At 38.1% G+C, this 15,078-nt stretch overlaps 1 protein-coding gene across 2 annotated transcripts in view; it reads left to right on the top strand.

Moving 5' to 3' along the window:
- The window catches only part of LOC139764529 (exportin-4-like), a 73,568-nt gene that overhangs the window by 42,920 nt on the left and 15,570 nt on the right, over positions 1-15,078 (top strand). Inside the window, exons 17-22 of one of the 2 annotated variants that reach the window (XM_071691209.1) lie at positions 893-1,073; positions 2,286-2,461; positions 5,955-6,110; positions 8,435-8,650; positions 11,683-11,835; positions 14,474-14,566. In XM_071691209.1, coding sequence (XP_071547310.1) covers positions 893-1,073; positions 2,286-2,461; positions 5,955-6,110; positions 8,435-8,650; positions 11,683-11,835; positions 14,474-14,566 — 975 coding nt within the window. Of the gene's footprint in view, positions 1-892; positions 1,074-2,285; positions 2,462-5,954; positions 6,111-8,434; positions 8,651-11,682; positions 11,836-12,713; positions 14,429-14,473; positions 14,567-15,078 lie in introns of those variants that run through there. The other variant, XM_071691210.1, reaches the window with a different exon arrangement.

The following is a 15,078-nucleotide window of genomic DNA, read 5'->3' on the forward strand; positions in this document are numbered from 1 at the left end:
GGTTTTCAGAGGGTCAGAGATATTCATTCATAAGACAGGTAGGCAGAGGCTGATCTTGCCAATTATTTTTCCTTGATGCTATTTTGCCTAGATTAGTACATTCTAACTGTTTGTTGGGCATGAAGGCCATAGAACAGCTTGTGTGATCTGCTGGAGCAGTTAATATTTTGAGGATCTGTTTCCATTGTACATTGTATGATGACTACATGCTGTGCCGTACAGTCAATCTGGAATAATTTCTTGAAAGGGTAGAAAAATTTTTGCTTATTTTGCATTGTTTAAATGCAGCCTTAGCATGGGCTAAGAGTTCATCATATTCATGGAATACCCTCTGTAGGCACAGAAATGAGTCTGTCAGGAACTCACATTTGTTTTACATCTGTTACTATCATCTGTTTTTTACCACTCTTCATGTAAGATGCAAATTAAGTAAGAGTTGAAGATTTATGAATGAGGTATGTTGAATTTTTTCATATGAAAAATGAATTCTGAGATACTGGTAATTTGACTATGTGAAAATGAGCAAACAAGGGTATGACAAAAGATTATTTGAAATGATGTTAAAGAAAGGAGATGAGGGGGAGATTGAAAGTGCAGTGAAAAGGCAAGAATTATATGACTGAAAAAAAGCATTGCATGAACTGTAGTGTTGGGTAGTGAGGAAACAACATGCTTGAGATAATCAGAAATAGATAATTTAAGGAAACTGATTTGATCATCACTTGAATTAAACTTGATTTGTCTGCCATTCATGTGTAGTTGTCTGTATTAAGGTTGAAACTCTTCTTTTTTCAAAGTTTTGATGTGAAATTAGCTTAAGTGATGTTAATCTAATGGAATTACCCCTGTTATAATTATTTCTAATGAAATGCTCTTTTCTTCATGAAAACAGGGGTTAGTGATGTGTGCAGCTTCCCTTGGGGACACAGATGCTCGTACTCAATTTTGGACACATGTATTAGACCCACCTGTGACTTCATTCAAGCAGTTAATGTCATCTGAAACCTTTACAAAGCAGTATCAACAAGAAGAAATGAAGAAACAAGTTCTTTACCACATTGATAACTTTATAGGTAATAAGGATGACTTTGATTTCTTGTTTTTATAGAAGGCATTCATTTACATTATAGTGCAACAGTTGGAATCACTGCTTTAAGGAAGGTTCTCTCAGTTTTGATGGTTGTCAGATACTCCAGTTCTTGTTTTGCAGCTTGACTTATTCAGGATTTCCTCCAAATGCTATGGCTAGTGCTTTTAATTCTCTTGTATTGATACCCATTACACACAAATACCCTATTTTATTTTTTTCTCTCTTTTACCGTTAATCAGGACATAAACTAAGGCTGAGCAAACCTTGACATGTCTTAAACATATTTTGACATAAGGTCAACAGAGTCAGAAACATATGTCATACATCACACAAATTGTAATATATATCTCCAGGAATGTATATTTCTTTCGCATTTGTTTATCTTTTTCCATGTTTGCAAAGTAGTGCTTGGAACAGATGAAGGAATTGCCTTACTCATGTCAGCTCTATAGCTAACATGCATAATAACAGAAACAAGAGACCCTTATGTAAAATGAAGCCCCGAAGACCTTTCCATGGTGTTCCCTGCCATTTCATATGCTGTACTTCATCCCATGATTGCCCTTTGCATATCACATAGCTCCATTCATTGTATTCTCTTTATGCCTCACACTCCTGCATGTTCAGGCCCCGAACACTCAAAACCTTTTCCACCACATGCTTCCTTGATTCTCCCTTTTTCTTGTTCCCTCCACTTCTGACATACATAGCCTCTTATTTATTAGTTATCCTCTCCATATATCCTAGCCATTTAAGCACACTCCTCAGCTCTCTCATACCCTAACATTCAATCAACCCTCTTCCCACCATGTTACCCTCAAATATTTCATTTCCAACTTATGTACCCTATTCTGTATATCTTTATCTAGGGCCTATTACTTTCATTCATACAACACCAACAAGATCACTATACTATCAGCTTAACTGATGCAGTCAAGTATTACAAAAAATTTAACAGCCATTGCCCTTCTTTATCCCTCCTTTATTTGCATAAGACTGAATTAGGAAAGTCATTATAGTCTTGGACTTGGTACCCTATGGAGGTTGTGGGTTGGAGAGAAGGATGCACATTCTAGCATCAAATTTTCAAACACAATGTTTCTGTGTATGTACATAATAATTTTTCCTCTTATAGGTTTTGAAAATGAAATTAGGTTTAGCATCAAATTTAATCCTTAGATTTTTTTTACTGCAGGTGCAGTTCAGGGATGCCTGATGCCTACTGCCCAGTGCCTCTTTTCTCGGTTAGTGGGCACTCTTGGGGATAATGTTCGACTTCTTGACCTGTATCACAACTACCCCACTGTGGTTGAGACTGTCCTAGAGCTTTTTGTTGAGTGTGGCCGGCGAATGCTGTGTTACCTCACACCAGTAAGTAACTTTGGTTAATTTTTTAGTGGATTACATTCTGTTCATACTTTGTTATGCATCGTTGAACAGTGTTTCTTTTTGACAAAAGAAAATTAGTTTGAAGGATATGTTACTTAAGGGAAAAAAGTTGGTAATCACAGATTCAAAAGGGATAGATTTACTTCAAACACATTTACTCCAAACTGTGCACCAAACTCCGAATGGTAAAATCTTTAGCTTACATTTATTTGTACATGTTTAGATCTCTCAGTGTAGTGCATGTTTCACAGTACTCAGTTTTGCTGCTTCCATGCACATTGCCTAGTATAGGGACAAGGATAGCTGGAGTAGAGAGTTAGAATATGACAAAGATATGTGATGTATACAAATTAGTTGAAAGGGGCATGGATGGAAGTGTTTTAGAATGATAGGATCATGTAAATTATATAGCAGATGATAGTTTGGTCAAAAAAATATATGGTAGTACAAAGATGCTTTGGCAACTGAGGGAGTTGTATTCCTGAAAGACTTTGTGTTTGGTAAAACCCTGGTTGGCATGGTACAAGGCTTATGAGAAATAAGGACTTGGGTGGAGTGACCCTTGGGAGACATACGTAAGTCCTGAAATGAACACTTTGATTAAAGATCATTGTAGTATACCTCAAAAACATGTTTATTCCACAAAAGTATGTACTTCAAAAACATTTTTATTCTGTAAAAGTGTAAAGAATGATGCACAGAACTGTACTGAAGAGTAACGAAGAAATAGTACTCTATCGACTACAGTGATGTGAGTGCTTCACCCCTGATGGTGTGTGCTTGATCTATGTACTCCCACAAAGCAGCAGGTAAGCTTTGCCACAAAAATGGTTGCTTCATTTTTCATTATGATTCACAGTATTGACTCATGAAACCAGAATGCTGCCCAACAGACACTGCATTTTGCCATGTGCAAGGCAGTCAGAGAAGTCTACTTTGTGCTGGAAAGACATCACTTTCCTTGCCCACCTTTGGGTAGCACAACTTAAATCACTAGCTTTATGTGAAGATGCCAAATCTGAGGGCACAAAGCAACAAACAATTCATAGTTATCAAAAGTTTGCACCACATTAAGATTACTTGTGGAATTCCTCACTCAGTGAGTCACAGTAAGATAGAACAATATAACCAGAGTGCAGGTGACACGCTTACTTCTCTTGCACATTGCTATGCATATTTTAATGTCATTGCTGTGCTGGATCTTGCCAGACTTAACAAGAAGTTGCTGCAGCTACTGCAATACTTGCCTGATGAGTGGAAAAAAGTACCGTGGATACTCAGAAGTGTATGCTACGGTTGATAAAATGGTATTCCTTATCTTGAGTATTTTTTATACATGTTTGCTATTTGCCACACTAGTGACATTTTCACAGCAACAGGCGAAGAAAGGTCACATTCACTCTTCTCCATTCTATAGCTGTCATATGGTATGTACTGAAACTACAGCCTCCTGTCCACAACCAGGCCTCCAAGACCTTTTCATAGATTCCCCTGGCTGCTTCATATACCCTGGTTCAGTCCACTGATAACATAGTGTCCCCTGATGTACCACACCACTCCAACTAAGTCTGTCCTATGCCTGCGTTTTACCTTCCCATACTCCTATTCTCATGTTGAGTATTATGTAGTTAATGATTACATCCTCCCACAATGAGGAACATCCTTTTCACTGCACTTTCAATTTCCCCCTCATCTCCTTTTTTTAACATCATTTCAAATAATCTTTTGTCATACCCTTGTTTGCTCATTTTCACAGGGATTCAATGTCCTTATACTGTTGTGCTGAGGCCTGTGACATTATGATGCAGTGTTGAGGTAGTGGGATGCAGCTAGCCACCACTTTACTGTTGTAGCATGACACAGGCAAAAGACTGCCTTAATCATGGCTCTTTCAATAGCTGTTTAACTCCTCATCCTACAACTCGCTTTTTCTACTATCTTAGTTTAGTATGCTCCAACCTTTTGCCATTCTTCATCCTATCCTTTCTGGTATCTTCTCTCAAAGGGCCCTATTCCAAGGTCACTCACTTTAGCCATCCACTTTCCACCAACTTCATCTTCTCTTTTAAGGTCTTTACAAATATTCCATCAGCAGTCCTCCTTAGGACATTTACTCCCAAGTTTTTCTTTACCATGCCTAACATTTAGTGCATAATCCAGTCATGACCACTTACCATGAACCACCTTCACCCATGTATACTTATGTATTTCCCTTTCTGCAAACCAGTACTTTTTTCTTCACATAACTCCTCAAGCTGTTTAACAGCTTCATTCATGCTGGGTACCCTGTGTTCCCTCCAGTTGTACCTTAATTGCCACTTCACTCATTCTTGCATTAAACCACCCATCACTAAATCTTGATCCCTCACATGAAAATTACCAACACACTTATCTCTTCCCCTACTAATTAGATTTATTGTCATTGAAAAGATGTTTATAAAAATTTGCCCCTGGGATAGAGGAGAAAGAATACTTCCCATGGATTCCCTGCGTGTCATAAGACGACTGAAAGGGGAGGGAGTTGGGGGCTGGAAATCCTCTCCTTCTTCTTTTTTTTTTTTTTTTTCAAGAAAAGGAAGAGAGGGGGGGCCGGGTAGGGATGTTCCCTCTGAGGGTCAGTCGTCTGTTCTTAACTCTACCTCGCTAACTTGGGAAATGGTGAATATGTGTGAAATAAGAAATTAAGAGAATGTTTAATTGATGAATTTATACATAATGTTCGACTTTCTGCTCAGATAGTTCCTGGAGGATTGGTAGCCTTTGAAATTTTGAGGAATATGTTGTATTTGAATCTGTAAATTGGAGTTTTTTTTTTTTTATATTTTCTCTTAAGGATAAAGCCAATAGTACTTTTGCTTCATTGTAAGGGTGCTTTACATGTAAGTAGACTCTGGTGATGTCATGTCATAAAATCTACTGTAGTTCCAACTTCACCCTTGTAGGTAAAAGATAATGCATCCCCAAAGCATACACAAACAGGACAGTTAAGTTTAGGATTAAACCTTATCCAAAGCAGTCTTGGAAAACTTTTTCATAGAAGAATCATTCTTTTTGTTCTTGAAAGACTCATGAAATTTTTTATCATATTAGCTATTAAATAGGAGATTGTTTGTTCATTCTGCGAGGCTGCTGTAAGCCTTTTAACAGCTAGGAACATTTTTGAATGAATCCAGAACACACTGGATTTTAAGGTAGAGTCCAAAATGTCAGCAAAATTGTGTTTACCAAGGGTTTTTTAGCCCTTGGGCTGCCATGTGCCAGTGCACTAGTTCACAAAACAGTTTGCAATCTGCTGGAATGATTCCTAAGAATTGAGTTCCTATTTGATGTCATATAAATGAGCTTGCATATCGCTCATTCATATCAAATCCTAAGTACCCAAGATTGAACAGATTCAGAATATTATGCTAATACAGTAGGAATATTTGTGAAATTTTTTTGTATCTACATTTGTCTTCACATGTTTTTCTTTAAGAGTGCAAGTAAGCAACTGTATGAGGCATCAGTACATTTGGTGGGTACTTATGCCAAGCACAACATAGGACGTCGAACAGTGGAGTCACGGGGGGAAGAGGATCAGTGGAGAGATCTGCAGCTCCTAATGGAGCTTCTAACATCACTTCTCTCAAAGGTATGAATGCCATACATGTTTGTTGTATTATGAAACAAGTAGGTTATGAGACTAATGATTTTTTTTATTCAGGATTTGTATCAAAGAATTTCATTGATGGACATAATTTGACAAGTATGATTTTTTTGGTAGAATTAATTTTCCAAGTATAGTGTGTGGCTGAGTCACTGTAATGCCAATGCCCGTTATCCTTGATTTATTGTCTGCCAGTCATTCATACATGTTTGCTGTTTTCTGCATGAGCATTGTAGTCATAACCACTGTTTGTTGAGTGTACCTGGTAAGTTGTAGGGAAGAGTGGTGATTGAGATGGTGGTTGCAAGCAAAGAGCATCAAACTGGGGAGGAAGAATGTGGTTTCTGCAGTGGTAGAGGATCTGTGGATTAGGTGTTTTCTCAGATGAAACTGTGTAAGAAATTCCTAGAGAAACAAAAGCATTTATATGTAGTGTTTATGGATCAGGAAAAAGCATATGATAAGGTTGATGGAGATTCTTTATAGAAGGTATTACGAATATATGGTGTGGGAGGAAAGCTATTGGAAGTTGTAAGTAGTTTCTATCTGGAGAGTAAGACGTGTGTGAGTAGGCAGGGAGAAGGGTGAGTGGTTCCAGCAGAAGGTTGGTCAGTGACAGAGGTGTGTGATATCACCATGGCTGTTAGATCTGTTGGTATATGAGGAGTTGAGGGAGGGAAGTGCAAGTGTCTTGGAGAGAGTGGTAGGCATGTGGTCTGTTGGGGTTAAGGGTGTCTTGGAAGTGAGTCAAGTGTTGTTTGCTGATGAAATGTTGCTGATGGCAGATTTAAGTAAGAACCTGCAGAAGTGGGTGTCTGACTTTGGAAAAAATGTGAATGAAAGTAAGTTCAGAGCAAATGTGAATAAAAGTAGGGTCATCAGGTTTAGCAGTGAAAAGAGACAGGTAAGTTGGGATGTAAGTTTGAAAGGAGAAAACTTGGAGGAAGTGAAGTGATTTAGATACCTGTGAGTGGATATGGCAGCAACTGGAACCATGGAAGCTGAGGTAAATCAAATGTTTAGAGAGGGTGTGAATATTATGAATGAACAGCATGGGCTATAATTGAGAATGTGTGGAAGAGGATGAATGTGTTGGAACTTAAATGTTTGAGGACAATATGTGGTGTGTGTGTGTGAGTGTTGGGTGGGGAGGGGGGGTGTTCAAGTAAGTAGTGGCAGGGTAAGAGACAAAGAAGGTTGAGTTGCAGAGGATGTCCTGAAATGGTTTGGTCATATGCAGAGAATGAGTTGGGAGACATTGACAAAGTGGATTAATTTATCAGAAGTGGAGGGGACAAGAAGAAGAAGTGGAGACCAAATTGAGGATGAAAGGATGGAGTGAAAAAGATCATGAATGCTTCGGTCCTGAACATGAAGGAGGGTGAAAGGCATGCATGGGATAGAGTGAATTGGAACAATGTGGCATACGTGTGTGTGTGTGTGTGTGGTGGGGGGATGATCAAGTAAGTATTGGCAGGGTAAAGAGAGAGAAGGTTGAGTTGAAGAGGGTTTGCTGAAATAGTTTAGACATATGCAGAGAATGAGTAGGGTGACATTGACGAAGAGGATTAAAATATCAGAAGTGGAGGGGACAAAAAGTGGGAGACCAAATTGAAGATGGAAGGATGGAGTGAAAAAGATTGTGAATGCTTGGGTCATGAACATGAAGGGGGGTGAAAGGCATGTATGGGATAGAGTGCATTGGAGCAATGTGGCATATTGTGTGTGTGTGTGTGCTGTCAGTAGTCTGAATGAGGGCTTATGAAGTAGCTGGACCTTGAAAGGTCTACATTATAACTCTTAATCATCTTATGCTTTCACTTATGGATCGCTGTTAGATTTCAGCTGAAAATGTGGGTACAGTATAAAATTACAAGGGCTGGAAGGGTTAAGGATAGTGATGCTGAACATTAAACAATACTGTAATAACTACACAACTGCTGTGATTAAATCTAATTATTCTTCTTTACCTTCAGGTAATTGAAGGATGGGGTAAGAATATATAAAACTGTTTAGGGTATATGTACACTGATTTAAAAAAAAATCATAATTGTGAAAAATACCACAGCCCTCTATCCACAACCAGGCCCCCTAGACCTTTCAAGGTTATGATAGTTATAATGTATTGGTGTCTCAGCTTTAACCCTTCCTATTGTGGTACTGTGCTTTTTAGAAACCTGGAAGGAGTTTGTTTAGTTTTCTTTTCACACCACACATTAGATCTCTGTTCCTTGGAGAATTTTAGTAGAAAGATGAATGTACTGATATCTTTTGTTATGATATTATGCAATTTGCAATTTCTTTTTCAGGATTTCATAGACCTTGCTCCCTCTGGTCATGGTGAAGATCAAGAAGTTGTAGCAGCTGCAGATGTATGCTTGTTTGGCCTCAATATCATTATGCCTCTTATGTCTCGTGAGCTACTCCGACTACCAACTCTTTGCTCACAGTACTTTAAGATGGTCACCTTTATTGCTGAAATATATCCAAGTAAAGTGTGCCAATTACCAGAGGACCTCATGAAGGTATGTATAAAGGTCAGACAAGAGGAAATGTAAAAAGCAAATTAATTGTTCAACTTATCTAATCATTCAAGTTTCCTTTCATGATGTTATTCTCTGTGTTAGTCTTTATTGTACTGATATGTATATATTCATATTTATTTATTTATTATACTTTGTCGCTGTCTCCCGTGTTAGCAAGGTAGTGCAAGGAAACAGAGGAAAGAATGGCTCCACCTGTAACATACACATGTATATACATACACGTCCACACATGCATATATATATGTGAACGAATGGGGCCTTTGTTGTCTTTTCCTAGCACTACCTCGCTCACATGAGGGGGAGGGGGTTGTTATTCCATGTGTCGTGAGGTGGCGATGGGAATGAATAAAGGCAGACTGTGAATTATGTACATGTGTATATATGTATATGTGTGTGTGTGTATATGTATGTATACATTGAGTTGTATAGGTATGTATATGTATATATATATATTTATTTATTTATTTATTTATTTATTTTGCTTTGTCGCTGTCTCCTGCGTTAGTGAGGTAGCGCAAGGAAACAGACGAAAGAATGGCCCAACCCACCCTCATACATGTATATACATACATGTCCACACATGCAAATATACGTACCTATGCAACTCGATGTATACATATATATACACACAGACATATACATATATACACATGTACGTAATTCATACTGTCTGCTCTTATTCATTCCCGTCGCCACCCTGTCACACATGAAATGACAACCCCCTCCCCCCATGTGTGCGCGAGGTAGCATTAGGAAAAGACAACAAAGGGCACATTCGTTCACACTCAGTCTCTAACTGTCATGTATAATGCGACGAAACCACAGCTCCCTTTCCACATCCAGCCCCCACAAAACTTTTCATGGTTTACCCCAGATGCTTCATATGCCCTGGTTCAATCCATTGACAGCACGTCGACCCCGGTATGTCACATCGTTCCAATTCGCTCTCTTCCCTGCACGCCTTTCACCCTCCTGCATGTTCAGGCCCCGATCACTCAGAATCTTTTTCACTCCATCTTTCCACCTCCAGTTTGGTCTCCCACTTCTCCTCGTTCCCTCCACCTCTGACACATATATCCTCATTGTCAGTCTTACCTCACTCATTCTCTCCATGTGACCAAACCATTTCAAAACACCCTCTTCTGCTCTCTCAACCACACTCTTTTTATTACCACACTTCTATCTTACCTTTTCATTACTTACTCTATCAAACCACCTCACACCATATATTGTCCTCAAACATCTCATTTCCAGCACATCCACCCTCCTCCGCGCAACTCTATCTATAGCCCATGCCTCACAACCATATAACATTGTTGGAACCACTGTTCCTTCAAACATACCCATTTTTGCTTTCCAAGATAACGTTCTTGACTTCCATACATTTTTCATATATATATGTAGCCCATGCCTTGCAACCATGTATTGTTGGAACCACCATTCCTTCAAACATACCCGTTTTTGCTCTCCAAGATAATGTTCTTGCCTTCCACACATTCTTCAGTGCTCCCAGAACCTTCGCTCCCTCCCCTACCCTGTGACTTGCTTCCAATTCCATGGTTCCATCTGCTGCTAAATCCACTCCCAGATATCTAAAACACTTCACTTCCTCTAGTTTTTCTCCACTCTAACTTACCTCCCAGTTAACTTGTCCCTCAACCCTACTGAATCTAATAACCTTGTTCTTATTCACATTTACTCTCAACTTTCTTCTTTCACACACTTTACCAAACTCAGTCACCAACTTCTGCATTTTCTCACACAAATCAGCCACCAGCACTGTATCATCAGTGAACAACAAGTGACTCACTTCCCAAGCCCTCTCATCCACAACAGACTGCATACTTGCCTCTCTCTCCAAAACTCTTGCCTTCACCTCCCTAACAATCCCATCCATAAACAAATTAAACAGTCGTGAAGACATCATGCACCCTTGCCACAAACTGACATTCACTGAGAACCAATCACATTCCTCTTTTCCTACTCGTACACCTGCCATGCATTCTTGATAAAAACTTTTCATTGCTTCTAGCAACTTACCTCCCACACCATATACTCTTAATACCTTCCACAAAACATCTCTGTCAACCCTATCATATGCCTTCTCCAGATCCATAAATGCTACAAACAAATCCATCTGTTTTTCTAAGTATTTCCTGCATACATTCTTTCATCCCTGGGGATAGGGGATTAAGAATACTTCCCACGTATTCCCTGCATGTCGTAGAAGGTGACTAAAAGGGGAGGGAGCGGGGGGCTGGAAATCCTCCCCTCTCGTTTTTTTTTTAATTTTCCAAAAGGAGGAACAGAGGGGGGCCAGGTGAGGATATTCCACAAAGGCCCAGTCCTCTGTTCCTAATGCTACCTCGCTAACACGGGAAATGGCGAATAGTTTAAAAGAAAAAAAAAAAGATTCTTCAAAGCAAACACCCGATCCACACATCCTCTACCACTTCAGAAACCACATTGCTCTTCCCCAATCTGATGCTTTGTACATCCAGAGAAGGGTGGATATGTTGTAAATGAAATGTTTGAGGACAATATGTGGTTTTGAGTTGGTTTGATCAAGTATGTAATGAAAGGGTAAGAGAGATGTGTGGTAGTAAAAAGAGTGTTGTGGAGAGAGCAGAAGAGGGTGTATTGAAATTGTTTGGTCACATGGAGAGAATGAGTGAGGAAAGATTGACAAAGAGGATATATGCATCAGAAGTGGAGGGAATGAGGAGAAATGGGAGACCCAGTTGGAGGTGGAAGGATGGAGTGAAAAAGATTTTAAGCGATCGGGGCATGAACATACTGGAGGGTGAAAGGCATGCAAGGAATAGAGTGAATTGAAATGATGTGATATACTGGGGTTGACATGCTTTCAATGGACTGAACCAGGGCATGTGAAGCATCTGGGGTAAACTATGGAAAGGTGTATGTGTGTGTGTGTTTAGTATCTTAGAATTTTTTATCTTTAATGTTTTGCATTACTTAAGGTTTTTACTGATATTAGAATCTTTCAACAGAACTTGTTGGCATCTGTAGAGCTAGGTTTAACTAGTTTTGGAGCAGATGTTGGAACACTTTCTTTTGATTTTTTGGTGGTGCTTGGTTCCTACATTCATAAAAACTGTGTTCCAGAATTGCCAGTAAGACAAGGACTGAGGCCATTTCTAAAGGTAAGTTAGGAATATTGTGTGGAGTTGAATCTCAGTGATTTTCAAAATGTTGGTTAATTTGCAGGAAACAATGAAGATCCATATGATCTCAGAGAAAAAGTAAATCATAGAGTAATTATGAATGTACTGTGCATGTTTGTTGATATTTACTAGTTTGGTTATGTCTCTACTCAGCAATTTTTTTATGGGTCATATTGTGAAATCAGAAATCAGTCATGGTGTAACATTGTAGTTCCTACTAGGACCACAGTACAAGCAACAACATTAAGAATGAATCTGAAATCAGAATTATTTTCTGCTCCTTACCATGCCTGTTACATTGTAGTTCCTATTAGGACCACATTACAAGCAACAGCATTAAGAATGAATTTAAAATCAGTTTATTTTCTGCTTCTAATATCTCCCTTTAGAAGGAGAATCTTTGCAAATTGATATTGAAGACTTAATAAGTGAATTACCAAGCCCTTTTCTTGTGTTTCTTGATGGGAATGCACAGATCTTTATGGATCAGGGACTACATAAAAGGAATTGTGAGTTGGAGATTGATTGAAGACTTGTTAAACTTTGACATTGATATTTTTAATGAATGTATCTGTATTTACCATAATGTAAACAATGGTAAACTTTCTAGTATTGATATTTCAGTATGGTCCAGTGATACTTTTTGAGATGTTAACTGGTCACTTGTTCAGGACCTTCATGTTAGTGATCTTTTTTTCAATCCTGCTGAGTATCGCAGAAAATTCAGACAACTCTCCCAGATTGAAACTTGATATGGATAATTAGGATGAACATAGAACTAGAACTTTAATCACTCAAAGAATTTGTAAGTTTCATGGTGTTGAAGAAGCACAATTATTTTGTAAACATTATTTTAGGTGCAGCTGAGAATAGCATTCGAGAAACCAAGAAGAGAAGCCACAGTCATCAGTTTTATGGTAGAACCAATCTTGTGATAAGCATCAAAAGTTTCGGGATTTGCTGATTGAAGATTAAGGCATGATAATGGTTTGATTAATAGATTAACTTTTTATGTATCAGTCTTTATCTCTGATGCCTGTTCCCACCAGGAACTCTCATCAAGGGGGTGGCCACAGCAAAAAGAGCCCATTTATTCCTGTCCTTACATGCCATCCCTCGCATACGCCATTGCATGTATTCTTTCCTCATTTATTTCCATCCAGTATCAGTCAGAAAAAAAATCAAGGAAGCTAGGAGAGTATCTTGTATAATGTATTTGCAGGATATCAGCTTCAGTACCAGACCTGAAAATGTTTATAAGAAAATAAAGAAGTTGGTTGAAAATATATCCTACTCCTTTGCTTTGCCTTAAACAAGGTAATGAAGTAATGAACTTTTGAAGTAGCTAGTATTCTTGCTGAAAATTCCTCATCAGTATCTAGTGTTAACAGTTATACAGGGGATTCCAAGAAATTAGGCAGAGAGAGACCTTTCCCCATCTCTAATAAAGAAAAGGACTATGATGAGCCTTTTTGTATGAAAGAAATGATATCAGCTCCATATGACACTGGATGTATTGCTCCAGGGGAGGATGAGATATGCTGCGATGTGTTAGAACATCTTTCCGAAGCCTCCATAGATTTTTTGTTAGCATTTTTAACTTAATGTGAATGCTTAGTGTACTCCCATGTAGTTGGAAAATATCCCTGATCTGCCATTTTTAAGCCAGGTAAAGATCTTGCCATTGTTTCAAGCATTAGACATAATGCAATCAATGAACAGTTGTTTTTTCCAAACTGATGGAAGCAGTGATTAATGTTAGAATGATTTGGGATCTTGGAAGAAATAAATGTATCACTCAAATCCTCTCTGTCACAGACATCTTGTGATGAATATCAAATGACATCAGAAAGGATTTGCTGATCATCATCTTACAGTAGCAGTGTTCTTTAATGTAGAGAAAGCTTCTGATATTATATGGAGATATAGCACAAGGGCAGTTCCTCAAAATAGATCTTAAAGGCAGACTATGAAGGTTTATTCAGTTGTTTTTGAAAGACAGATAATCAAGATGAGGGTTGGTAGTTTGTATTCTTAAGAATTCCCAGTGAAGAAAGGTGTCCCACAGGCACCATGATGACTGATACTTTCTTCATTGCTGCTATTAATTGTCTTCTGTCTTTTTAGATATTTTTTCATGCCAAATTGTGTTGAATAATCATTAGGTTATAGCACTCTACAAATTTCACAAAGTCAGTTAATCATGAAACTGGATCCAAAATTAAATGAAACCCTTGAATCATTATTGAAAGAACTTCTATGACATACTTATCATCTATTCAGATTTTAGAGTTGTAAAAGGGAAAATGATCATGATTGCAGAAATTAAAAAAGGGGCTGTGTGATTGCTTAACACAAAATGTAAAGGATTGATTGTTTAAGCAGTGTTTTGCAAATATTTGCTGGACTCTTTGCATCCAAGAATAGCAAACATGCAGACAAATGAAATGGCATTTCATTACGTGCCAAGCATGCGCTCTTTCACATGCTGGTAGCACTTTGCTATTGATAAGAGTTTTCATTCTTGAAACCCTGCCATATTTCATAGAATCATCATTGTACTGTTTTCTGATTTTTTATCTGCGTACTCTTGTTTAACAAATCTGATTTTCTGCAGCTTGTTTTAGACCTGATATTGTCCCAGCAAATAAATTCAGACCTCCTTCAAGCAGCATCTGCAGCACTTTACACTCTCATCTGTTGTTTTCAGGTTAGTATGTATATGACTATGATCTCAGCACTCTATTTGCTGTGCCTTGATAATCTGCACACAGAACCACGTTTTATGTGTCGAGTTAACACTCTATAAAAGATTTATGGAAGTTGTAAAAAGCTTTGTTCACTTTGTCATGTCTGAAGTTGAGTGTATAAGAATAGTGTGTTAGGTTTCATTCACTTAATCTGTCCAATGTAAACAAGAAGGTAGTGATACAGAAGGAAGTTGATAGTGGATAAGAGAATTGTCTGTGAGATTTTATTTACTTGTTCCATCCCATGTAAATAGGAATAGGTATGAATGTATATGAAAGAAAATGTGTTTATTGCATCTTAGTTTATTTTTACTCTTAGAGTATCATATACACACATTGCTTTTGATTATTAAGATTGAACATTCTGCATACATAGAATCATTTCCATAGTTGAGATGAAATGGCAGTGTTCTGCATTGACTTGGTTGTTCTCTTTACCTCTATTTTTGTTATCATTCTTATGGTCTCAAGT

The sequence above is a fragment of the Panulirus ornatus genome, chromosome 50 (genome assembly GCF_036320965.1).
Source record: "Panulirus ornatus isolate Po-2019 chromosome 50, ASM3632096v1, whole genome shotgun sequence".
NCBI classification, from domain to species: domain Eukaryota; kingdom Metazoa; phylum Arthropoda; class Malacostraca; order Decapoda; family Palinuridae; genus Panulirus; species Panulirus ornatus.